General features: G+C 37.2%; 1 protein-coding gene across 3 annotated transcripts in view; it reads left to right on the top strand.

Moving 5' to 3' along the window:
- Window positions 1-26,393, top strand: part of LOC127633754 (exocyst complex component 6-like) — a 113,723-nt gene that overhangs the window by 12,287 nt on the left and 75,043 nt on the right. For all 3 annotated transcript variants that reach the window (XM_052113036.1, XM_052113037.1, XM_052113035.1), the window contains exons 2-11: window positions 9,372-9,543; window positions 11,038-11,085; window positions 11,227-11,317; window positions 12,036-12,081; window positions 20,669-20,873; window positions 21,105-21,257; window positions 22,875-22,943; window positions 24,408-24,491; window positions 24,573-24,619; window positions 26,079-26,199. In XM_052113036.1, the coding sequence (XP_051968996.1) occupies window positions 9,372-9,543; window positions 11,038-11,085; window positions 11,227-11,317; window positions 12,036-12,081; window positions 20,669-20,873; window positions 21,105-21,257; window positions 22,875-22,943; window positions 24,408-24,491; window positions 24,573-24,619; window positions 26,079-26,199 (1,036 nt within the window). The remainder of the gene's footprint in view (window positions 1-9,371; window positions 9,544-11,037; window positions 11,086-11,226; window positions 11,318-12,035; window positions 12,082-20,668; window positions 20,874-21,104; window positions 21,258-22,874; window positions 22,944-24,407; window positions 24,492-24,572; window positions 24,620-26,078; window positions 26,200-26,393) is intronic.

The raw sequence follows: 26,393 nt of genomic DNA, 5'->3' as shown, positions 1-26,393 counted from the left end.
AAGAGAGGAAACACCATAATCAAAATTATGGAAATATCAGGAAATTAAATGCATGGATGCATCTTTAAATGAATGTTTGTTGACTGTTCGTCATATCTGAGTCATATATTTCAGTAGACCTTTAGGCCAGGTTTTTTTCAATGTGAGGATATGAGTACATCTCTTAGAACAAGCTATGTTATTATTCTCTCCTTTATGATTCATAAAGTTAAATAATGAGCAACTTGGCTTTTTCAGGCAGACACCTCAATCAAGTGAGAAAGCAAAGGATTTTGACTAATCCACTTTGTTATCGACAAAATTGGATCGCTTACGAATGTGTGCTTCTTATATATGTATTTAAATAAATCACACAATGCATTAAAATGTATCACCTTACAAGTCATGTTTTCTGTCCATGTGATCATAAATATAATGATCCGTCAAGCATCATAATCTCTGTATCGCCATCTATCAAAACTGCGCTTTTTTCAACACTGTTTATTGGGTTCACAAAAGGTATTTGAAGTGGCTAAAGTGCTTGAATTTAGCTTTTAGACATTTAAGTACTGGAATACCGGGGAAATCGCCTTTTTTGATGAAAAGTGCTTGAGATTTTAACGGACTATTGCTTCCATGTAAGTTGTCCATCAAAGATGACATCCCACACTCCACTTTTATGGGATAATGTTGTTTAAGATCCTTTTTTGTTCTTTACAGTCAGATAAAAAAAAGTAAAAATAAATATTTAGTTTAATCACAAATAGCACTGATGTGCTAAATAGTGACTTCTCTAATAAATGAATCGCAACACCTGTGTGAGTCTGTGGGACGCACGTTGAACTCTTAAAGTGACAGTCTTGCTTGTTATATAAATGAATGTTAACTCAATGTAATTTCTTGTAAATTGATTCTTGTAACATTGACAGCTCACATAATCATTATTATATATACAATTTCTTGAAATAATATTAATTGATAGAATGTTGAATTTTCCTATTTTTAAAAAGCTAAAATATGATTAGAACAATCATGACAAATTCTAAAAAATAAAATAAAAAACTTTAACATACATTTTCAGGACAGGTTCTGTTCAGTTGCTTGTTCTGCACCTGATCAGCCTGAATGTAACCCACTGTTATTGAAGGCTCATTTGTTTGTGATCTTTTCTTACAGTGAAGTGTATGTGAGCAACTCTTATTATTTAAACTTTGAGCATTTATATTTTGTATTAAAGATCTATATTTTGATGAGAAATTAAATGTTCATTTTGCGCAAAGATTAAAAAAAAAACGTTTTTTGCCATACTTCATCATTATTATGTTGAATCGAGATAAGATCGAATCGTGAACTTCATGTCGTATATTTAACTGAATCATGAGATAACCATAGTGTCCCATCCCTACTCGGAAGTGACAAAAATTATCGATAGTAATCATGTGTGATGTGACTTCACTAAATTCGAAAATCAGTGACAACATTCAATGACAACGGTAAAAAACATTCACGAAATTGCAACTTACACACTATATATGAAGTAAATAGGAAGGAGGCTTATGAAGTTTCAGGAAAAATTACATTAATCAGTTCATGCTGTTTAACTGCTGCGGCATGCAACATGATTCTAATTAGACTGTTCTCATAATAGGTTTGACTCTTTTACCATACAGTATGTACTATAATGTAACCTAAATCAGTGCAGTTGCTTAGATTCTCTCTTTTTTTTTTTTTTTTTAGCAATAAAGCAACCGGTAGTTATTCATTTTCAACCAGAGTTGCTGATTTGAAGCTATATTAACAGTGACTGTTGGCAGTACGATGTGGGAGTGTCCAGCGAATTTGAATTGTTGGCATTTTGGATTAGTTTGATCCATACATTGATAGATTGTTCACCTTATACAATACATTATACTATGTTGGGCCATGTCAAGTTCAGCCTGCATCATTTGCTGATACTAAGAATAAAACCCTTATGTCACATTCAGTAAATAACTAATGCATTTGTCAAAGTTAATATATATATATATATATTAAATTGTGTTGTCAGTATTCTCTGTGGATCTTGGTTTTGTTTAAATATCTGCACATGCAGCAGGGATTGAACATGCACTGTTCTATTCACTGTTGTCCACAAAGGGGCACAGTTGGAAAACTTTTCATGTGTCTCTTCACACAACAGAATGTTCAGTCACATGCAGTGGCTTTGATTATCATTGTCATGTCCTCATAATGCATACAATATTAAAACAATGTTTTACTGTTACTTCATTTTAGCCATATAGAAACAAACTATCTCCATTTACACTTTAACAAGACATCATGTTTTGGACATGTATCATGGTAATACCATGGAGTACCTTGGAGTATTATGTAAATATTATGATATATGAATATGGCAGTCATTCAATACCATGGTATATATCAAAGTGCCATGATAACAGTCGGGCTGCACGGTTTTTCAGATTTTTCTGATTAAATTGAATTTGCATTGACACAACTATTTTTTTTTTAAATCAAGAAATCGCGATTTGGCATTAAAATATTGCAAATGCTGTAGCCTAGTTAGATATGTTGTAAATCCACCATAGGCTGAATAAGTAAGATAAAAATAATTTCATAGTGCTTGTCTTAATGCCGCTCCCGATCTGATAAGCTGCACGTGTGTGGCACGCTCCAAATGAACGTGACATGTTAACAATATGGAGACTGTTATAAAAGACAGTGGTAATATTCCCAGTCTGATTGTAGACAGTTTGATTGTAGATCAGCTTCATCCATCATGCAGGTATACACCAGCTTAAGACCATTACTGGCCTCGGTGTGCGCATGTTTATGAACGGTCTCCTTTCTTTAACCCATAAAAAAGTACCAAATACTATAAAATTATTTGGATAGGCTATATTTGGGAGAATCAAACATCCACCATTCCTTTCTCCATGATGATTCAGATAGATTACTAATTATTGCATGCTAATTAATACATGTGATGGGTTTCAAGTGTACTGCATCTATAGGCAACATTTGGCATGCGATCATTTTGACTCACTTTGCAAGTAGAATTATAATGATTGATTTTATATTGTTGCGCTCAGCATGAACCGCTAGATGGCGCGTCTCTATCTGCAGGGCTTATGAATAGGAACTTTCTAGATAGTATAGATATTCATTTGATCTCAAATAAATCTATCTAGATTATCTAGAAATCAATATCTACAAATTATCAAGTGTATCTAGATACACTTGATAATTTGTAGATATTGATTTCTAGATAATCTAGATAGATTTATTTGAGATCAAATGAATATCTACACTGGCTAAGAAGTATTTAGCAATTTTCTTATTTTATTCTGTTATTTCTGAACATCTGGTTTTATTAGGTATTAATTTATTTTACATATACACTATGTTGCACAACTTAACCCTGTGGTGCACATTTTTCTGCATTTTCCTTGCACACCTTTCCTATAATGAAAAGAACTTGGATTTCTCTAACCAGGTTGCCTTGCTTTCTAATAAAGAACATGCAATTTGAATGTTGATTAAAAGTTGAAGTTTTTTGCCATATGGTAACACCATTTGAAACAATGGCTTTTCCACACTTGTTTGGGGAAACTATTTTGAAACAGTGGCTTGCCAAGCTGCAAAGTCCTACTAACTGCTGCTACTCAACATGCACTTAAGGTCTGTGAAGATGATGTGTACTGGGTCTTCTGGAAACAAGACAAGAAGAGCACAGGACCCAGATAGTATTTCACCCACTTGTCTAAAATACTGTGCTGACCAGCTGGCCCCCACCTTCACACAGATCTTCTACAGATCACCGGAGCAGTGTAAAGTTCCCTGCTGCTTCAAACACTCCACAATCATCCCCGTCCCAAAGAAACTCAAGATCAAAGGTCTTAATGACTACAGACCTGTCACTCTGACGTCTGTGGTCATGAAGTCATTTGAGAGACTGGTGCTGGCTCACCTGAAGGACATCACTGAACCCTTTCTGAATCACCTTCAATTTGCTTATAGAGCAAACAGGTCTGTGGATGATGCTGTCAATATGGGACTGCATTACATATTTCAACATCTAGACAGACCAGGGACTTATGCATGTATACTATTTGTTGACTTCAGTTCGGCTTTTAACACCATCAACCCCACTCTCCTATGGACTAAATAAACAATGAAAATTGTTGAAATTCACCTCAAGCACATGCACAATCAGCACTGGTGCTCCCCAGTGGTGTGTGTTGTCCCACCTGCTCTTCTCCCTCTACACAAATGACTGCACTGCCAAGGACCACTCTGTCAATCTCCTGAAGTTACACTTCAGCCACATACACACATTATACAGCCTCATCCAAGATGACGATGAGTCTGCATACAGCAGATCAAAACAACAGCTGGCCAGTGTAATCAAAACTACCCAGAGCTGAACACTCTTAAAACAGTGATAACAGTGGAACACACCAACATTAACCCGCTCACACTTCTGTACAGCACTGTGGCAGCAGTGGAGTCATTCAGGATCCTGGGCACTACCATTTCACAGGACCTGAAATGGGAGACCCACATAGACTCAATTTTGAAAAAGGCCCAGCAGAGGTTGTACTTCCTTCGCTAGTTAAGAAATTTCAACCTGCCACAGGCACTGCTGATATAGTTCTACTCAGCATTCATTGAGTCTGTAACTGTTCTATAACTTTCTGGTTTGGTTCAGCTAACAAGTCAGATATAAGAAGATTTCAAAGAATAGTTCGGACTGCTGAGAGAGCATCTGGGCATCTCTTTCTGTCCTTGTTAGAGGCAGCTGTCCTTTGTCTTTGGCAGATGGCAGCAGCGAGGAATCTGCGACAGCGCATCCCTTCTTCCTCCTGGATTTCGGCACCACTGTAACCGTTCAAGGATGGGCAAGGAGGAAGTGGAAACTGGCTGAACAGTCAACATAAAGGTTTAATGATATTAATGAACTTTAAAGAACATAAAACATAAATGAACAGACACACATGCAATGTGGCCACGTGCGTCTCTCTCTCCACCAAACTGGTGCCTCTGGCTCCCCTTTATCTGGCTCTCCCGCTGATCAGCTGATTCAGCGCCGGCCATGCACCACGGCCTGTCCATTCCCTCCTCCTTGTCACATACGCACATTTTAATTGCTCTTAACTTGAAATATTGAGTAAGCGAACTCATACATTATGATGGCATTTAACTTGAAACTCATTGGCTAAATTTAAAATAACCATGAAATCTAAGATTAAAGGAATAGGTCTCCCAAAAATAATAATTTTCTCCTTATTCATTTACCCTGATGCCATCCCAGATGTGTATGACTGTCTTTCTTCAGCAGAACACAAATTAAGGTTTTTAGAAGAAGACAGAGCTCTGTCAGGTCCTTATAATGCAAGTAAATGGGTGCCAGCACTTTAACAGTCTTTAGGCAACATAAAAGTAATCCATGTGACTTTGGTCAATCAATGAATGTCTTCTGAAGCAAATCGATTTGTTTGTGTAAAAAATAAATTGATAATTAAAATGTTATTTACTTTAGTACATAAAGTACTTTAGATAATTTAGGGCTGGACAATTAATAAAAAAATTATTGAGATTAAAGCTGTTGCTATTATATAATTGCAAAAACTGTCAAATGCAACATTTTCTCAATAGTCCCGTCAAGCTTTTATTATGTTTCTAATCAATCAGTATTATGATTTTCACCTGACGGACGATAAATCGGGTGAAAAAATTCCATAGACTTACATTGAAAGAGAGACCCAAACCGTATGAAGGGACCAAAATCGTAACCACCCACTGCACCCTAGCATCATGGTAGAGTTCTGCATGGGCAAGCACCACTTACTTTTACTTCAGAAAATGTAAATATGTAAATAATTTATTATTGTAAATATGTGTATTTATTCGGTCTTCTGCTATGCTGATTGGTGAGAACGTGAGCAGTTCCCGTACGCTGCTATCAAAGAGAGTTATGCTTACACCACAATGAAAGGTGAAGCTAATATTGATAATTTATTATGACGTCATGTTAATTATTATCTCTGTTCAGGCAGGCTGACAAAATTATACATTTTATACATATATATATATATATATGTTTTTTTTTTTCCCATTTATACATATGTTGTCCAGTGTTTCCCAGTGTCTGATGCATTTAGCTACCTGTGAAGAGAGGAAACACCATAATCAAAATTATGGAAATATCAGGAAATTAAATGCATGGATGCATCTTTAAATGAATGTTTGTTGACTGTTCGTCATATCTGAATCATATATTTCAGTAGACCTTTAGGCCAGGTTTTTTTCAATGTGAGGATATGAGTACATCTCTTAGAACAAGCTATGTTATTATTCTCTCCTTTATGATTCATAAAGTTAAATAATGAGCAACTTGGCTTTTTCAGGCAGACAACTCAATCAAGTGAGAAAGCAAAGGATTTTGACTAATCCACTTTGTTATCGACAAAATTGGATCGCTGACGAATGTGTGCTTCTTATATATGTATTTAAATAAATCATTTAAGATGAAAGATGTTGCAGTAGTGTTACATAAGATGAAAAATGCAGTTGCTGATTATTATTTGATTTATGATTTATTTACTTATGATTATTGTTATTAGAGTAAATACTACATTGTACCATACAGTAGTTATACATTTCTGTTGTGATTTCTTAAATTCTCCCGTCAAACTTTTATTCTGACGTGAAGGTTTTATGTTCTGTGTTTCTGTAGTTTCACATTTCTGTCTAAGACGTTGATTATATTATGTATATTAAAGTGCAAAATGCTGTGATTTAATTATATAAATAGTCTACTGACACTGCACGCTTTACAGTAAATGCTTGCTCTCTTCTGTCATCTCCTACAACAAGCAAAGCTTGTGATGTGTTTTGATCAGTCTGTGTTTTCAGCTTATAAGAAAGAAGCGTCACACATTCCTCTATGCTGAAGTGCACAGAGCATGCAGACTGTAGTTATTTAATTAAATTGCTGGTTTAATAATCGCACTTGGATATATCACTATTTTAATTTGATTAATTGTCCATTTCCTTATAGAAGGAGTAACAACACATGCTCAAAAGCATGTGAGCAATTGAAAGCAGCAGCTATCTGTCAGTCAGTAGGGACCAAATTGAGTCGGTGCTCGGTACTACAGCAGCTTACTTACAAAGTTTGTTTTTGGGGTGCGTATGTTCTTACAAATGTTGTGGGTAGTTGTCAGGGCATTGCTACAGTATATGTTTTCTAAGATGTTCTGAGTGGTTTCTCAGCTGTTGTTTGTTCTGTCCACAGTTCAGATTTTTCCATGGAACAGATTTCTTTGTGGTACCCTTCAATACTACTCCTGTTCGGTTCTTTTCTTATGGTAGGCTTGTGTACACACATGCTATGAAGTGCTAGAGATGGCTGCAGATCCTTAACTGTCACCTGAGGATTTGTCTTCAGCTTGGACTTGGTCTGATCATTTGAGGACAGCCATTACATTACATAAGACAGACTACACTTATCTGCCAAGACAGTTGGAGACTAAAATGTTTAGAAACATACAATGAAGCAATAAAGTATGAGAAGGCATGCTATTTTGTGAATATAGTCATGGCTAAAGGGCGTTGTCGGGTACAATGCACAGCGGAGTGACCAGGGTCTAAAATGAACACTCATCAAGCTGCAAATCAGTGCGTGTAAAAATTGGCTTTGGCGAGTAGATAAAACAAATTTACTTACCATTTGGCCAGTAACTTAAGCACAACATAATGGCCTAGAAGGAATTTTAAGAATGATAATCTTACCCTCACTGATGTTAGTGATATAAATGATTAAAATCAAACTTTTACTTGATTTTATGTTTACTAAAAAAATGTTTGTCACGACAAACACTGCAAGTATTGGCATTTTCCTCTTAAAATATTCTTAGTTCAGTGTAGTTTAATACATTTAGGCTATGTTTAGTATGAATTTGTGAAATGTTTAATTACTGTTAATGAATTACTGTTAAAAATAACTTCTATATATCACTTGATACATATTTAAATTTATTAAAACGTTATGTTGTTGATCGTGGGATATTTCTGACCTTTTGACATATTTTTTTTATTTATTTGTTTTATTAGAAATTAAGTCAAATCATGACAAGCTGTGTAAACACAGTACATTTACAAACCGCTTCTCTGGTGATAGTGTGATGTCAGCTGAATGTTCCTTCCTGATTTCCTGGCGATCGCTGATGTAATTTTAGGTTAAGGTGAAACAAGTAGATCAGTAGTGCTTGTTTTCACGATGTGTGCAGAAAACATTAATGTTAATTTATAGAGAAGCGCTCCAACATTGTTTACATTGAGCCCAATTCATCTCTGACCGCAGGCGCCCTCTATCAGATGTAGACAGCCTTATCAACGTCTGTTGTCATAGTAAAAAACGCTTTTGTCCTGAAATTTATTTATCGATGATCGTTAAGCTTAATCGATCAAATTATTAATGACAATTAATCGATTTTTGTTTAATTATTAACATCCCTAATAGAAAATGTACCTTCCAACTTTTATTTATAATGCTTTAAGTATATTTTCTCCGGACCTCTAGCAGACTCTGAAAGCAGAAATAAATAAAAAAAGAAATAAATAAAAAAAGTCACGGGATGGGCCTGTGCTTTTTTCCAGACTGATCTCACAGTGAGATCGGAAAGAGTAGGTCTACTTTTCTTTATCTAAAATCGGCGTATACTTACCGAAATTCGGAACTCTGCCCATGTGGCCAAAGCGGTAAGTGTTCTTGGGCCTCTTGAGTTGTTTGAGCGAGTTATTTTCTGCTGTAAGAGGCACATATGAGGAATCACTGTTTTATCAACTCTACAACCCAAACCTAACCTTAACCATTATTGTATGAAAAATGTAATGTTAGATGTGAAAATGCAACATCTGCAGTGCTGCCACCACTGATTATGCGATAATGATTACTCCCTAATTACAACGGGATTCGATCCACGGTGTTCCCTGTTGACCTGACGCGCATCCAGATGTGACGTGCATCTGGTTGTGCCACAGGGCAAAACAATTGAGCTGGAGCCGTTGCAGACATGTCTGTGAGGACATGACGGCGGTCCGTGAGTCGGCATAATGTTGCTGATCTTAGTGTATCGGAACTGTCGGAAACAACATGTCGACCTCCTGTGTGATCATGTTTTTTCAGCCAATCAGAAAAACTTTCTACCTGTGATTCATTTGGCACGTTCAGGTTTGCTGAAATTGTATTGTCTTACATGTCACTAGAGAGTGGGGTATTGGAGAGAGGGTGTGTTGTGGAAGTTAGCTAAACATCTGAAATCAGTTTTAGCACTTTTAAAATAGATACATTTATTAATTATGAATTATTTGTTCTTTTCTGGTAGATCTGTGTATGATGATCAGCCCAATGCACACAAAAGGTTTATGGAGAAACTTGATGTCAGAATACGCAACCATGACAGAGAGATCGAGAAAATGTGCAACTTCCATCATCAGGGCTTCGTGGATGCCATCACAGAACTGCTGAAGGTTCGAGCAGATGCGAAGAAACTGATGGTAAGTGGAAATGACAGTCAAAATCAGCTTAAGGAAGGAGGAAATTGATTTTTTTATGTAATGCATTTTATTGCCCATACCACAGTAATGTGACTGTATCAGGCACAGTGATGGTAAAGTTAGTAATAACATGGTACTTGGATATATCCCATTGTATTGTACTGAATGATAATCAAATTCAAATACCGTCATAATCAAAGGTTCTTCAAAGAATACCGTGAAAATACCATGCTACTTGTCCAAAATACATGGTGCTACCTTTGTACTCTTTTAAAAAAGTTTAGTGTTTAAGGTTCGCTCCAGACTCACACTGAAGTTGACAGAAGTCAGATTTATCAAACAAACTGAGCGCCATGGAGCAGCAGTATTTACACTCTTCAGAAACTCAGTCTACAAATTGTTCACTTCTCAAATGTTGCCTCTGCATGTTAAACTGAGATAGGAGAAAGTATTTCAACATTGAAAACGTTACACACACCAATTTCTTAATCATGCACTGTAGAAATATTTACATTCTTCTACAGTAGAGTTTACAGTGGACTTTACATTGCCTGGAAATTGTATCAAGAAATGTATGGCACCATTATCCAGGATGTTTTGAGTTGAACTGAATTTGCACAGATATTCGCAGATATTGTGAATTTGTTGATTTCCTAACTGCCATGGCGGTTTGGTCATTCTGAGTCCGTAGGATTCAGCGACCCAGGAATCACATGCCAATTCTCTTTAGCTCCCATTCCACTTCTCCGAGCGAAATATGGTCACCAAACGGTGCAGGAGAGGCTCACCATACCTCGTAATTAGACCCACATTATATAAGGCATATTCAGATAACAAGAGAGCAGAAATGGCATCATTGAGGTCGCTGGGTCCTCTTTTGTTCACAAAGAAATTAGATTTTTAATAAACCCCAAGAGCTGTTCCTTATTACGATGACCTAATGAGAATTAATATGTGGGAAACTCTGCAGTCGTGCGGTCCTTGCACCTGTGCCACTATACTGGCGCACTGGTGTGGAGGTCTCCACATTTGATGAGTGGTAATCAGCCACCCAGTGTTTGTGTTCTGCCAAAAAAAAGATGGAGAAGGGAGAGAGAGAAACAAATGTTTAATTACCAGAAAATGCTCTCCACATTTTGTCCCAGACAATGAATGGCACATAGAGCTCATTGATGTTACCAAGAAGGGACCACTGGTCAATTGGGTCATTGATTTGAATTTTTTGACAGAGCCAGAGGCACAACCAAAGTTCAAAAATCCCAAGTAAATTTGAGAAGTTTGTCACAGAATCTGTTAGAAAGGGCTGTCAGAAGCGATTACCGGCCATAAAAGCTCCCAGCTGACCAAAAGTTCAAGTTCCTCTGCGCATTTCATTTGAATTTGCATGGCTATGTTCTTGACTCCTCATGAAGTATGATATGATTACAAGGGTGAGCAGTTACAACAGGGAATCATGGGCTTATTTGTCTAACAAAAGTGATATTATGTTTTAAGGGCCAAGTGAGCGACACCAACCGAAGACTTCAAGACGCCGGACGGGAGGTATGATACAGTCTGGATTTGTTAGCATGTCTGCCGTTAGACCGGCAGAAGGAAAGAATGTCAATTGTTGGACAATAGCGTAGAGGAGACTGTCTCATTAATTTAGAGGGTTTCAAACTCTTTGACCTTTCCTTATGTAAGGTGACGGCCCAAACAGAAGAGGTCATCCGCTGCCGGGTTCAACAGAGGAACATGGCCACCACGGTGGAGAAATTGCAGCTCTGCATCCCTGGTGAGATGCAACATAAAACACGCTTGTTAAAATCTCATCTCCGTTGTTTACACTTTTTGCAAGTCTTGAAGTATGGCTTGGAACCGCTCTCTCTTCATTTCCCACACATTTCATCAAAAGACTGTAAAAACTATCAAGAAAATGTAAACCTGAAATGTTCCCTGGTGTCTTTTTACAATAACAAGACCAGTACCTGTTGTCGTTACAGAGGTTTACAGAAAGAAACCTATTGGATGATCCTGTAGATAAAAAGAGTTGGTTGTGGTCTATTTCTTTCAAAACGCTACAATAGAAATTCCGAAAACCACACAACAGTACAAAGAATATAAAAATGCTACAGAATTTTTTTTTCGATTGGTTAACGGGTAGTTACCTTAACATATATACGATAAACAATGATCTGGTAATGTTACGGTAAAACAAGACATTTGTACATGTAATTTTACTGCAAAAGACGTTTTAAAAGAAGTTTTCTAGATGTAAAAAGTACGATTTTACTGTGTAATTAATGGTAAAATTGTATATTGTGTTTAACAAGTACATGCCTGAAACATGGTCACCATATTTTTTTTTCTGTTAGTGTCTGGTTTACCACAGCTGCTGATATTTTACCATAAATTTAACATAATACAATTTTTACAGTGACAAACAAAATGTTTCAGTTTAGTTCATTTTTATGGTATAATTTTCTCTTTCAATCACCCTCTTATTTCGACAGTCTTGGAAATGTACAGCAAACTGAAGGAGCAGCTTGAATCAAAAAGGTAACTTAATGCTAATTTTCTATCTCTTATTGTATAGCAGTCAATCATAAGTGGGCATTAGTCTATTATTTTTCAAATGGTCATTGAAACGAGGTGCTTAACTTTCAGAATGCAGTCTCAAGAGGTCAAACTATGTGCTAATGATATTAATATGATGTTTGTCATTTTTGTTTGCATTGTTTGTATTTCTGTTGAAGGGTTCTGAGCACTGCGAGTATCGGTTTCACTTGCATTTCCACCTGAGCACGATTCGGTACAGTGCGATTACAGACCGTTTAGCAAACACTAGTAAACTGTACCGGTGGAATACCTTTGACATAGTGAGTCCATTCTAATCCTGATTTTGCAGCACCACAGAAAAAACAAAACATAACCATGCCCATATCGGTAAAGAATGGCACGGTTGTGCAGAGAGAACCATTCTAGTGATAAACATTAAATAAACAAAACATTTATACAAATTATAATTGTAAAAAAATATATATATATACAGCAGTGTTATTTTTTTTTACACATTTTTAATTTTACAATTGAAGCCAGAAGTTTACATACACCTTAGCCAAATACATTTAAACTCAGTTTTTCACAATTCCTGATTTAATCATAGAAAACATTCCCTGTCTTAGGTCTGTTAGGATCACTGCTTTATTTTAAGAATGTGAAATGTCAGAATAATAGTAGAGAGAATGATTTATTTCAGCTTTTATTTATTTCATCACATTCCCAATGGGTCAGAAGTTTGCATACAATTTGTTAGTATATGGTAGCATTGCCTTTAAATGGTTTAACTTAATGTTGTGTGTAGCATTCCACAAGCTTCTCACAACAAGTTGCTGGAATTTTGGCCCATTCCTCCAGACAGAACTGGTGTAACTGAGTCAGGTTTGTGTGCCTCCTTGCTTGAACATACTTTTTCAGTTCTGCCTACATCGGATTGAGGGTCAGGGCTTTGTGATGGCCACTCAAATAGCTTGACTTTGACGCCCTTAAGCCATTTTTCCACATTTTGGGGGTATGCTGAGGGTCATTGTCCATTTGAAAGACCCATTTGTGACCGAGCTTTAACTTCATGGCTGATGTCTTGAGATGTTGCTTCAATATATCCACATAATTTTCCTTCCTCATGATGCCATCTATTTTGTGAAGTGCACCATTCCCTCCTGCAGCAAAGGACCCCCACAGCATTATGCTTCCACCCCATCCTTCACTGTTGGGATGGTGTTCTTTTGCTTGCAAGCCTCACCCTTTTTCCTCCAAAAAGTACGATTTTTGTCCCCTTGTGCAGTTGCAAACTGTAGTCTGGCTTTTTTTTTTGCATTTTGGAGCAGTGGTTTCTTCCTTGCTGAGCAGTCTTTCAGGTTATTTCGATATGGGACTCGTTTTACTGTGGATATAGATACTTGTCTCCCTGTTTCCTCCAGCATATTCACAAGGTCCTTTGCTGTTGTTCTGGCATTGATTTGCACTTTTAGAACCAATCTACGATCTTCTCTAGGAGACATGCGTCTCCTTCCTGATTGGTATGATGGCTTCGTGGGCCCATGGTGTTTATACTTGCATACTATTGTTCATACAGATGAACATGGTACCTTCAAGCGTTTGGAATTGCTCCCAAGGATGAACCAGACTTGTGGAGGTCCACAATTTGTTTTCTGAAGACTTGGCTTCTTTTGATTTTCACATGATGTCAAGCAAAGAGGCACTGAGTTTGAAGGTAGGTCTTAAAATACATCCACAGGTACACGTCCAATTGACTCCAACTAGCCTATCAGAAGCTAATTGGCTAATTCCCTAAAGCCTTTGATGTCATTTTCTGAAACATTTGCTTAAAGTTACAGTTAACTTATTATATTTAAACTTCTGACCCACTGGAATTGTGATATAGTCAATTAAAAGTGAAACAATCTGTCTGTAAAGAATTGTTGGAAAAATTAACCCATGCACAAAGTAGATGCCCTAAAAGACTTGCCAAAACTTTAGTTTGCTAATATGAAATCTTTGGTGGTTAAAAAAATATTTTTAATGACTACACCCTTAGTGTATGTAAACTTCTTACTTCAACTGTAGTCACAGGGCCCTATTTTAAGAGTGTTACGTCTTAAGCCCTGACTCTATACTGGCTCTAGACATGAACGCTAGGTGTGTGTACTGTACGTTTGCCACAAATTTCATCATCACATGCGGCCCAATTTTTATAACCTTGTGTACTCTGAATGCGCATGTGCCTGGAATTGTTTGAAATAATTAGTTGGTCCACAAGGTGGCATCTGGCAACACTCACTGTTGAGCCATTGCTATCATGAAGAAGTGTTAGAAGGTGTAATCGCCACTAATTATCAGGAGATGAAGGTAAAAACAATAACTGTGGATGTGCACGTCAAGATGGCCATATTGTTTTGGTATTTTTGTTCAAGCATGCATGAAATCTTAAGTTATGTCTTTGGTTAGGCTGTGTTAAAATATGAAGAATGTAAGCAGAATTAATCAGATTGATTACACACAAATAATGCCTAGTATTGGCAGTAATTAATAGGTCTTATCGTCTGCGGGTGTAATACCCAAACGGCAAAGGCATGGACTGAGATTAGACTATGCTCTGAGAATAGATGTGGTTTTGAGACGCCTAAAGCGCAGTGACTTATTTCTTACAAAAATAGAAAAATTTAATTTGCAGCGCAGCATTTGTAGTACAAAGACAATATGCGTGTATTCACCCACAGATAACTCGAACACTTTACTCAGACTAAAATGCGATTTTGCCATATTTATGGAAAGTGAATCACTTTGTTTTACTTCTACTAAAATATTACTAGCTACCATGTCAGAACTCGGTAAGGAAAAGTTTTGGTTCCCTTTTCCTGGGATGCCTGGGTGGATGTAGGGTCACAATAAACTTGACAATAATGACTTTTTTTTTTTTTTTCATTAATGTCTACTTAGTCAATCATAACACATCATGAATAAATTATACAAATGCAAATACAATTGACCTTGTGTGTGCCCTTCTTCACAGCACTGGCCGTCCCAGCAGGCCCATGACAGGCCTCCTCCTAATTAAGGCAATTAGCACAATGTGTTTGTCCATTAATCTGTGTGTAGCCACTGCGTGCTAATGACCAAGCTTGGACATGGTCTAATCAGGCGGGGATTATTTCACAGTTCAGATGTAACAGTCGCTGGGAAGGGCGCCACATTGGCCCTCCACATAGACGCATGCGCACTTAAGAGCAGTGAGTTCAGGGAGAGTTCCAAGCCATTGGCTATTGCACCACAAGTTAATAAGCATATTAATATTTTGATGACGGGAAACGTTTTTTTTTCATAAAGTGCTATTAAAAGGGCATACACAGGTCATGCACTGTGCATGGCTGTTATCTTTGAGCACTGCAAATTTTTCTTATATTCTATCAAATTCTCAGAAATTTGAGAAATGGTTCATTTCCCATGTACTTATGGTTCATTTCCCATGTACTTATATTATGTACTTATATTAAAACAATTAAGTACTTGATAGAAGGAACTTATTGTGCACTTGACAATTGCGTTTTCTGCTATCGAGGTTGAGTTATGGGTAGGGTCATTGTCAAAATGGCCAATTTACTTTTAAAGGAATATTCCGGGTTCAATACATGTTACAGGCAACATCAGTTGCCTGTGACAAAGATGCCTCCCTTCCAGATGCGCTGAACGACTTCTACGCTCGGTTTGAAGTGCAGAACGACGTGATGGCTAGGAAGTCCACCCCTCCTCCCAACGACCAGGTGCTCTGTCTTACTACGGCAGATGTGAGGAAAACTCTACGTAGAGTCAACCCACGGAAGGCTGCTGGACCAGACAACATTCCTGGCAGAGTGCTCAGAGGATGTGCAGACCAGCTAGCAGATGTTCTTACCGACATCTTCAACATCTCTCTGAGCAGCGCCGTTGTTCCAACGTGCTTCAAGGCCACCACCATCATCCCCATGCCAAAGAAGTCTTCAGTGTCCTGCCTCAACGACTACCGTCCCGTCGCACTTACACCCATCATCATGAAGTGCTTCGAGAGGCTCGTCATGAGGCAGATTAAGACCCAGCTGCCCCCTCACTAGACCTACTGCAGTTTGCGTGATCGTTCAAACCGTTCAACGGACGATGCCATCACCACAACCCTCCATCTGGCCTTCACCCACCTAGACAATAAGGACTCATACGTTCGAATGCTGTTCATAGATTTCAGCTCAGCATTCAACACAATCATTCCCCAGCACCTGATTGGAAAGCTGAACCTGCTGGGCCTGGACACCTCCCTCTGCAACTGGATCCTGGACTTCCTGACTGGGAGACCTCAGTCAGTCCGGATCGGGAACAGCATCTCCACCACCACCACACTGAGCACTGGGGCCCCCAGGGCTGTGTGCTCAGTCCACTGTTGTTCACTCTGCTGACTCACGACTGTGCAGCAATGCACAGCTCGAATCACATCATCAAGTTCGCCGATGACACGACCGTGGTGGGTCTCATCAGCAAGAACAACGAGTCAGCATACAGAGAGGAGGTGCAGCGGCTGACGAACTGGTGTAGAGCCAACAACCTGTCCCTGAATGTCGACAAAACAAAAGAGATGGTTGTTGACTTTAGGAGAGCACAAGGTGAACACACTCCGCTGAACATCGACGGCTCCTCTGTGGAGATCGTCAAGAGCACCAAATTCCTTGGTGTTCACCTGGCGGAGAACCTCACCTGGTCCCTCAACACCAGCTCTATCACCAAGAAAGCCCAGCAGCATCTCTACTTTCTTCGAAGGCTGAGGAAAGCACATCTCCCAACCCCCATCCTCACTACATTCTATAGAGGGACTATTGAGAGCATCCTGAGCAGCTGCATCACTGCCTGGTTTGGGACTTGCACCGTTTCGGACCACAAAGCCCTGCAGAGGATAGTGAGGACAGCTGAGAAGATCATTGGGGTCTCTCTTCCCTCCATCAAAGACATTTACAAAAAACACTGTATCCATAAAGCAACCAGCATTGTGGACGACCCCACACACCCCTCACACAAACTCTTTACCCTCCTCCCGTCTGGCAAGAGGTACCGAAGCATTCGGACCCTCACGGCTAGACTGTGTAACAGCTTCTTCCCCAAGCCATCAGACTTCTCAATACTCAGAGACTGGTTTGACACACACGTGTCCTGAGTTGCACTTTAATAACTGTCACTTTATAACTGTCTGCTACCTCAATAACTGCTATGTGCATAGAACATTATCTCATAGTATGTTATGTTTACATTTTAGAAACTGTCATCTTTTTGCACTACTGAGTACTGGTCGATGCTACACTGTCTATTGTCCTGTTCATTGTCAGTAATTTGTTGTACTGTCCTGTACTTTTTGCACATGTTTGCACGTGCACTTTATATAGGTATATATAGGTAGTTTATATAGGTATTTTATTTCGTTGTGTAGTCTCATGTGGTCCTATGTTGGTCCTTTGTTGTTTTTTTGTAGCACCATGGTCCTGGAGGAACGTTGTCTCCTTTTGCTGTGTACTGTACTAACTGTATATGGTTGAAACGACAATAAAAACCACTTGACTTGACTTGACTTGACTTAAGCTCTATTGACATCATTTATGGCATTATAATGTTTACCACAAAAATACATTTTTAGTTGCCCCTCCTTTGCTTTAAAAAAAGCAATAATACAGCAAGGCACATATAATGGAAGTATATGGGGCCTATCAGTAAACATTAATATACTCACTTTTTCATAAGCCTAGCCACAAGACATAAACAATATGCATGTTAACATGATATTAGTATGATAAAATCACTTACTCTGTGTAAAGTTATAGCCAGTTTTACATTTCATTATGATGAAATGTCAGCAAACCCTAAAATGACTATAAAAAATATCATTTAAATAACTTAGCAGCTCAAATAATACATGTGTTTTAACAGAAGAATTAATGTACACTGGCAGCCAAAAGTTTGATATAATGTACAGATTTTGCTGGTTCGGAAGGAAATTGGTACTTTTGTTCACCAAAGTGGCATTCAACTGATCACAAAGTATAGTCAGGACATCACTGATGTAAAAAACAGCATCATCACTATTTGAAAAAGTCATTTTTTATCAAATCCAGACAGATACCATTTCCAGCAGCCATCACTCCAACACTTTATCGTTGAGTAATCATGCTAAATTGATCATTTGGTTCTAGAAAATCACTTGCCATTATATCCAACATAGTTGAAAGCTACCAAAAATAAACAGAAAGTCTGAGGCACTCAAAAGGAATATAAGTTTAAAAAGCCTTTATATAAACTTGGCTATCCATTAAAAAACATATGCCAACATGTTTCGGCCTCTTTGGCCTTCCTCAGGGCAAATTCAAAATGGCAGTCCGTAGACTGCATGCTATATATCTGCATGTGGTCACATGACCTAGAAGCACAGGTGCTCATCTGCACATGTCACCTGATAGAGAGCAATTACAACAAGTTACTTTAGATAAGACAAGTCACATTTTCGCATCAGGATAGTTTTAAATATCAATATAAATAGATACATATAGCAAGAGGTTACTTTATATAAGACAAGTTACAAAAACGATTACATTGTAAAACATATTATATTTCATTTCATGCTCTAAAATATGTGCAGTCTCAGATGATGAATAATTTCTCACTTTCTATATTTTACCACTTTCCACATCAAGATACAATTTGAAATATCAATATAGATAGATACATATAGCAAAGCCTTGACATGTGCATATAGTCAGTTACAAGAAAGGAGAAAAATCCAATTCCAAGTTTAGACCAGGGTAGTGATTAGCTTTTAAAGTATAAATCCAAAAGTATTCTCTTTGTAAAAGTTTTTTGAGTCTATCTTTGAAAGCTATTTGGTACATTAAATGAAGCTTAACATCGTCTTTGTGTTTGTTTTTGAGTTGCCACAGTATGCAATAGACTGCCATGTCTTAAGGTCAATATTAGGTCCAAAATGGCAAAAAAGAAACAGCTTCTCTTGAAACTCATCATTCAATGATTGTTTTGAGGTATGAAGGCTATACAATGCTTGAAATTGCCCAAAAACCATATCTATAGTATCTATATATAGATATATCCACAGTAAAACGAGTCCCATATCGAAATAACCTGAATGACTATTCATAAATAGATTTTAATACGAAGCTGTACACTACAGTCTTCTAAGACAAAGTACAACTGGCTCTAACAAGGACAGAAAGAGATGCGGAAGGCCAGATGTACAACTAAACAAGAGGATAAGTACATCAGAGACTCTAGTTTGAGAAATAGATGCCTCACATGTCCTCAGCTGACTGCTTCATTGATGTCTACCCGCTCAACACCAGTTTCATGTACAACAGTAAAGAGAAGACTCAGGGGTGCAGGACTTATGGGAAGAATTGCAAAGAAAAAGACACTTTTGAAGTAGATAAACAAAAAGAAAAGGTTAGAGTGTGCAAAGAAACAGACATTGGACAACAGATAATTGGAAAAGAGTGTTATGGATCTCAACCACATTGATCTTTTGTGGGATCAGCTAGACTGTGAGGTGCGTGACAAGTGACCAACAAGACAGTCACATCTATGTCAAGTGCTACAGGAAGTGTGGGGTGAAATGTCACCTGAATATCTGGACAAACTGACAGCTAGAATGCCAAGAATCTGCAAAGCTGTCTTTTTCATGTTATTAATGTCCTTACTATACGTTATGATTAGTTGACTGTCACTTTGGTGAATAAAAATGTTATAAGGGCAAAATCTGTACATTATTCCAAACTTTTGGGGCCACCAGTTTAAGTACTTTTATAAAATAATAAGATTCACATTTCTGCATTTAAACCCTCCAAAATGTGCCCTATTCACTTCCATTATAAGTGGCTCACTGTAACCTCGATTTTTGTTATTTCTAAAGAAAAGGAGGGATGAGTCGGAATACTTTTTTATGGTAATCAACATTATGCCACAAATGCTGTCGATTGGGCTTAACTTGTATTGAACACAGAATATTCCTTTAATGTTAATATATAGTAGTTAAGACACCTAATATAAAGCGAGTCCCTGATTTGTGAACATTTTGATGAAATCTGAAATTATTCCATCATTTAATAACAGGATGCTGAGGGTAGTAATAAGAATTGTTTTCCAAACATTGTCTCTTCATTCTTCCTCAAAATGACCAAAAAGGATTGTTAATAAAACTGTCAAGGGATCAGAATCATGAAGTGGATTCAGACCCAGAATCTTTATATTTCTTTATGATTCCTGTCCCTACTGCTGAAGTATTTTGGTCGAGGCCTAGACTTTTCTGTGTTGAAAATATCATCTGAGCAAAGTTTTTCTCCTCTTGAAAGAATGCTGCTCTCAATGGTTATATTTGGATTAAAGATTTTGTGTTGGGTGAGGAGTGCACAGGCTGTTTTCAGTGGCAAAACAAGACTTGGACTAGTTCAGATATTGTTCTAATCTTCCCAAAGATTTGTTTTTGTTTAATTTGGACACCTCTATAAAACATTGCATTTTATATATTTATCTTCCTTTGTAAAGGACTCACTGACATTAACATTGTCAATTTCAGATACTATTCGGCATTGAAAACCATGGAGCAGCTAGAAAACATTTTTATTCCCAGAGTGAATCAGTACAGGTTCTGCCAAATCATGGCTGAGATGCTTCCTAAACTCCGAGAGGAGATAAAGGAGATCTCCATGTCTGACCTGAAAGACTTCCTGGAGAGCATCCGCAAGCACTCGGATAAGATTGGTGAAACCGCAATGAGACAGGTGGAAAATGTTTTTTCGATTTTTAGATAGGTTTGCCTACCTTATTACCCTTTAGTTTTGGATTAGTTTAAATTTGTAGCCTAATAGATTTGTACTAAGCAAGTTTATGTCCTGTACACTAAATGGAAGTCTTTGGTTGAAAACTCATTAGTTTAATTCATTTTGGTTTAATACACCTAGTAAGCCAATGAAGTTATTATTATTGGTTGGATCTACTCCCTTTTCTCACAGGCTCAGCAGCATCGTACATTTAACAGTGCAGTACAGAAGCAGGTGACTCTGAGCTGTGCTAAACCTCTCTACGGTTTGTACAGCCAAACAGCCCTCCGTCATAATGGCTTGAGCACAGAGGAGACGGTGGAAGAAGAGGAGACGGATGAGGAGGTGTGTTCAAAGTCATGTTGGAGGAGTCATTATGGAAAAATGAATTTCTCAAGGTTTTTAATGTATTATACTGTGATTGAAGTGTTATTATGAATACATTTTCTGTCTTTTGAATATGCGGTTTGATAAGTCTTATTGAATAGAAATGTCACTATTTGGGCTGGGTGTCACTATTGGTGCTGTGAAAGTATATTTTGATATTTTTCAAGCTTTTGAGGATTTTCGATGGATATGTGGCTATGTTTATTTATTTGTTCTGAAATGACTTTAAAGGGTTATTCTTTTTTCAATCATAGTAACCATCATATTTACCAAACAGCCTTTTTAGACAAGTAGATTCAAAATGGTCCCCTAAAATCTAAGCTAAAATCAAAGCATGTTTTCCACACCAAATGAACACTATGAGAATTATTTTCATTTATTTTCACCAATATACACATATTATATATACATATATAATATATTCATATATATCTTCAATATTGTATATGTAATAACTAGGGCTGTCAATCGATTACAGTTTGTTATCAAATTAATTACACGGTATCCTGATTAATTAATCGCGATTAATCGCATTTAATTAAATATACAAATATTTGCTGAGAAAGCCCCTCATATAACAATAATTCAATATATATGATGATGATGAAATAATTATACAGTTATCTTTAAATATTTACAAATTATATATATATATATATATATATATATATATATATATATATATATATATATAATACAAAAATACAAAAAGTGGCTTTAGAAAACAATGTATTGTTTACAACCATATTATTGATCATAGGCCATTCATTGGCATACAGTTCACAGCAATCCATTTCACAAGTGAATTTATCAATCAGTTCCAGATTTATTATGAGGGCTTGTTTGCATCAGACATGCTTGTGTAGCATCTTGGGCATCATAAACAAAATTTTTAGACCACTGTGTCAAGTTAAATATAGTTTAATACTTAGAACACATCTTGAGATCCCTTCAGTCGGATTTGCACTCCATCAAGTGTTTTGAATGCAAGAACGTAACATATGTTTGTGTTGTATGTCTGCTGAAGGTTTGTTAATGTTTTGTTCTCTGTATAAACTGTGCATTGATCATACAGCTGAAGTTTCACTTACTGCCCTCTGGAGTAAACAGGTGCTACTACAAGCTTGAATTTCTCAGGAATCTTCCTTATTACGGTCCGTGGGCATGCGATTAATTGCGGAAAGAATTTGATTTGTTTTTTATAAATAAGGGTCAAAATAATTTTTGGTTCTTATCATCATAATGCCCCTAATGCTGTTGATTGAGCTTAACTTTTTATTAAACCTGGAACATTCCTTTAAACCATCTCTGTTTAAATGTGATGATTGTGTTACTAATAGCCAAGTATATAAGCATTATACTGTATATGTAATGGCCAAATAAGTAAGTGCATTAAAATCATTGTGAGATTCACAGTGTTGCTTAATATTATATTGACAGAAAAATCATCACAAATTTATCATGAATATTCAATATGTCGCCCAGACTTATTCACTATCATCAAGTGATATAATCTGTATATGAAGACACTCGGGAAAGGGAATGTTTCTTTAAGCTGTCTGTTTTCTTTTTAAGGTTTTGACTGCACAGGATCTGGTGGACTTTTCACCTGTGTACCGGTGTCTTCACATCTACACTGTTTTGGTAATTCTCATTGGCTCCTGTTCTACAAATGCACCATGCAAACTGTAAACACAGAACATAATCTGCCATGTTCCGAGTTGACAGTGTGTTACCTGTAAAACGCTTTCCTCCCAAGTGGTTCTTCAAACATGAATAGCCTGTATAAGCTTAGGGATTTCCAGAGTTGTGACTGTCATAGCATAAATATTGTTTGAAACCAAACACAAACTATTGAGAGACAAGAGCGAGTTTGTTAGCACTTTGTTGTGCAGTGCCATCACTCATCTGGTCAGAACTAATCCTGTGCCAACAGAAGGGGTCAGACTGCAGTTTCTAATGGGATTGACCGAGCAGGAACCCTCTTTTCGCTGTAAAACAAAGCAGTAAATAAGTTCCTCGCTTTAGCATTCAGATTGTGCACAAACTGCGGTACATTCACTGGGCGAAGGATGAGTTGAGCGGATTCCCCTCAATGGTTCAGTTAATGAGAACATGAGAGCTTTTGACCGCTGTGCTACCCGAACGCTCAGAGGTGCTGGCAGGGGCCGAGGGACACCATTCATCTGCACAGATTGGGAGAGAGAGGGTGCGGGTGGTTAACATTTGGTGATATGTTTCATTGTTTCATGAGGCAGGTTAGAGTTCAATTCTCAAAACTCTCAAAAAAATTTGGCGCTAAAATTGAAATCAACTTGAGTTGTACATTTTGTGAGGAAAATCTGAGTGGATAGTCTCATGTATCCAGACTTTTGACTATCGACATTAACTCTGGTTCACACTGCTGCTTATTCTGGCCAAGAACCACCCACTTAGACATTCTGATTGAAGTTTAAGGCAACCAACAACTATTCATTTAGTTTAAGAGCCATTTAAGGCACATTTCCACTGCAGTTTAGTGCCGCCTAAATGTGGGTGAGATTATAGGCTGATCGTCATAGTTGCGCCGCCTCTACTGCCGTGACATCATCTTAAACACAACACAAACTGACCCAAACAATAACACGACTGCTAGCTGTTAGCTACTAGCTCATTGTGCTGCATAAAGCAGTTGTTGCATGTTGATTTTACACAAGTGTATCAGTTAAATTAATAATCAGGGGATTATTTAGTTGAACAACTTCATACATGAACATTCCAAAGAACCGATCCACCATCATATATTGGACTTCCCAATGCTATACATAAGTGAATCTGTGAATCATTCTCATTCTGAACACATTTTAATCGATTCATTTTTATGTGCTGTCAGAATTAACCAATTGACTGAAATGATTTTGACTTTTTCAGACACTGCAAATAGTGTAATGCGGTGTTCACTTCTTATTTTAATACTTAAAATCTGCAGCAAAGAAAATCAGAAGAGTTTGGTTGTTTTCACCATTTCTAAAAAAACATTTATTTTTTACATTTAGCCACTTCATTTGTCCCATAACCTGATAAAATCCGGATTAAATGCATTAATACCACTCTCTCATTTCCTTATAGGGAGACAGAGAAACATTTGAAAGCTACTATAGAAAGCAGAGAAAAAAGCAAGCGAGACTTGTCCTGCAGCCTCATTCTAACATGGTGAGTATTACTTGCTTTTTTTAGTTTTTAGTTTTTTTATTTATTCATTATTTGTTTACTTTACTCTATATCTCACTCTAGCATGAGACAGTGGAGGGCTACAGGAAGTACTTCAATCAGATTGTTGGGTAAGTTATACCTCCGTTTTACTCTTGGATTCTGGCGCATGGACTGATTTGTTAAAGGGATAGTTTACCCTAAATTGTCATTATTTACTCACTCTCATGCCATTTCAAGCCTGTTTGCTGTTATTGTTCTCTGAAACATCCTTTTTTTTTTTGGGAGAATCATCAATTAGCTATTCTACATACAATGACAGGCCATAGAAATCACGGCTGACAAGCTCCAAAAGGGACAAAAAAAATAAATAAAACAAAACTCAAAAAAACAAGATAAACAAAGAACTAATGGCTTTTGTGCTGTATTCCAAGTCTTCTGAAGTCATATGAGATTTTCTATCATCTGATTTACTAAATCATATTATTTGTGATCTACACAACAAAATTGTCTTTCTCTTATAAACGTGCTTTCTTTTCTTTGATTAATGTAACTTCTAAATTGTTCATTGTACTAGATTGCATTATGTATGGTGAATGTGAACCAGTGAAGTGTGTTCAACAACATGGGCAAGGGGATTTGTAGATCCCAGCATGCTTTGTATGGGACATGTTGAAATGAAGTGTTCCTTCATGCATTGAGCAAGATGAGAAAAGGTGTGTAGTGTTTAATGTTGTTATTGTGGTATTTTGAACCGATTCGGTTACATTGTGTTGGGTTTACATTGTGGTTAAGAGTGGATCTTTTGCTAAGGTTGAGGACGGGTATAGAAACAACACGCTGTATATTGTGTTACTCAAGGAGCAATTACTAATTAGCATGCTAATGTATGCTATTGCGAGCTAAAAGTTAGCTTATGAGCATAACCCTATAGTATAAATAAGTAATGTAACACAAAAATGATGTTCCTGAAGAATGGAATGTTGGGGACACATATTTTCACTCTTATCATCAATTTGAGGCAACTTATTTGGGTAATTTAAAAATAACTTTAACCTTTTGTGTTGAAATTATGTGAACAAATGATGTTTTCTGACAAAGAGTTATGGGCTAAACCAAGAGGAAAAAAGATGTTATTGTAACTTAAGTGATTAATGTGGAACAAATGTTCATGATTAAATCACATAAATTCACAGCTTTTTTTCCCAGTGTGGTGCCTAAGGCACAGGTCGGACGTCAATGACATCAAACATGTATCTCGTTACCAAACATCATTGTTGTCAAATCCGACCCAACAGGTCTTGCTACACCATTTTTTGAGAGCTGCGGTTGAATGGAAAATTTAAAGTGAATAACAACTTTGTTCTGTTTCTCACTGTTCATCACTGTTGTATGACTTCAGAAGGCTTAGAGCATGTGGCATATGGACTAGTTTAATATTACTTCTGTAACATTAAACATTTACTGGTGTAAAATCGACAGCCCATTCACTTTTATTATATGGAAAAAGTGGCCAAGGTATTCTTTAAAAATTAATCTTTTGAAATTCACCTCCTTTAGAATTTGATCAACTGCCATCATGTTCTGCAGGTTCTTTGTGGTGGAGGATCACATATTACATGCCACACAAGGTCTGGTGACCCGAGCCTTCACCGATGAGCTGTGGAACATGGCCCTGTCCAAAATCATTGCAGTTCTCCGCACACACTCCGTGAGTCCCACATCCCAAAAGAACAATAGAATAAAATAAATCAATAAGCCATGAAATGTTATGCATGACAGTTAGTGTTAAAGGGGTCATATAATGGTACATGCACTTTTTCAAGTTGATTGTACTGAAATGTGTGTTGGCTCTGCCTGTACACAACCATCCTATTATGATAAAAATCCATCCAGTGTTTTTGT

Source organism: Xyrauchen texanus, chromosome 40 (assembly GCF_025860055.1).
Source record: "Xyrauchen texanus isolate HMW12.3.18 chromosome 40, RBS_HiC_50CHRs, whole genome shotgun sequence".
In the NCBI taxonomy this organism is placed as follows: Eukaryota; Metazoa; Chordata; class Actinopteri; order Cypriniformes; family Catostomidae; genus Xyrauchen; species Xyrauchen texanus.
This window is presented reverse-complemented; position numbering and strand designations above follow the sequence as displayed.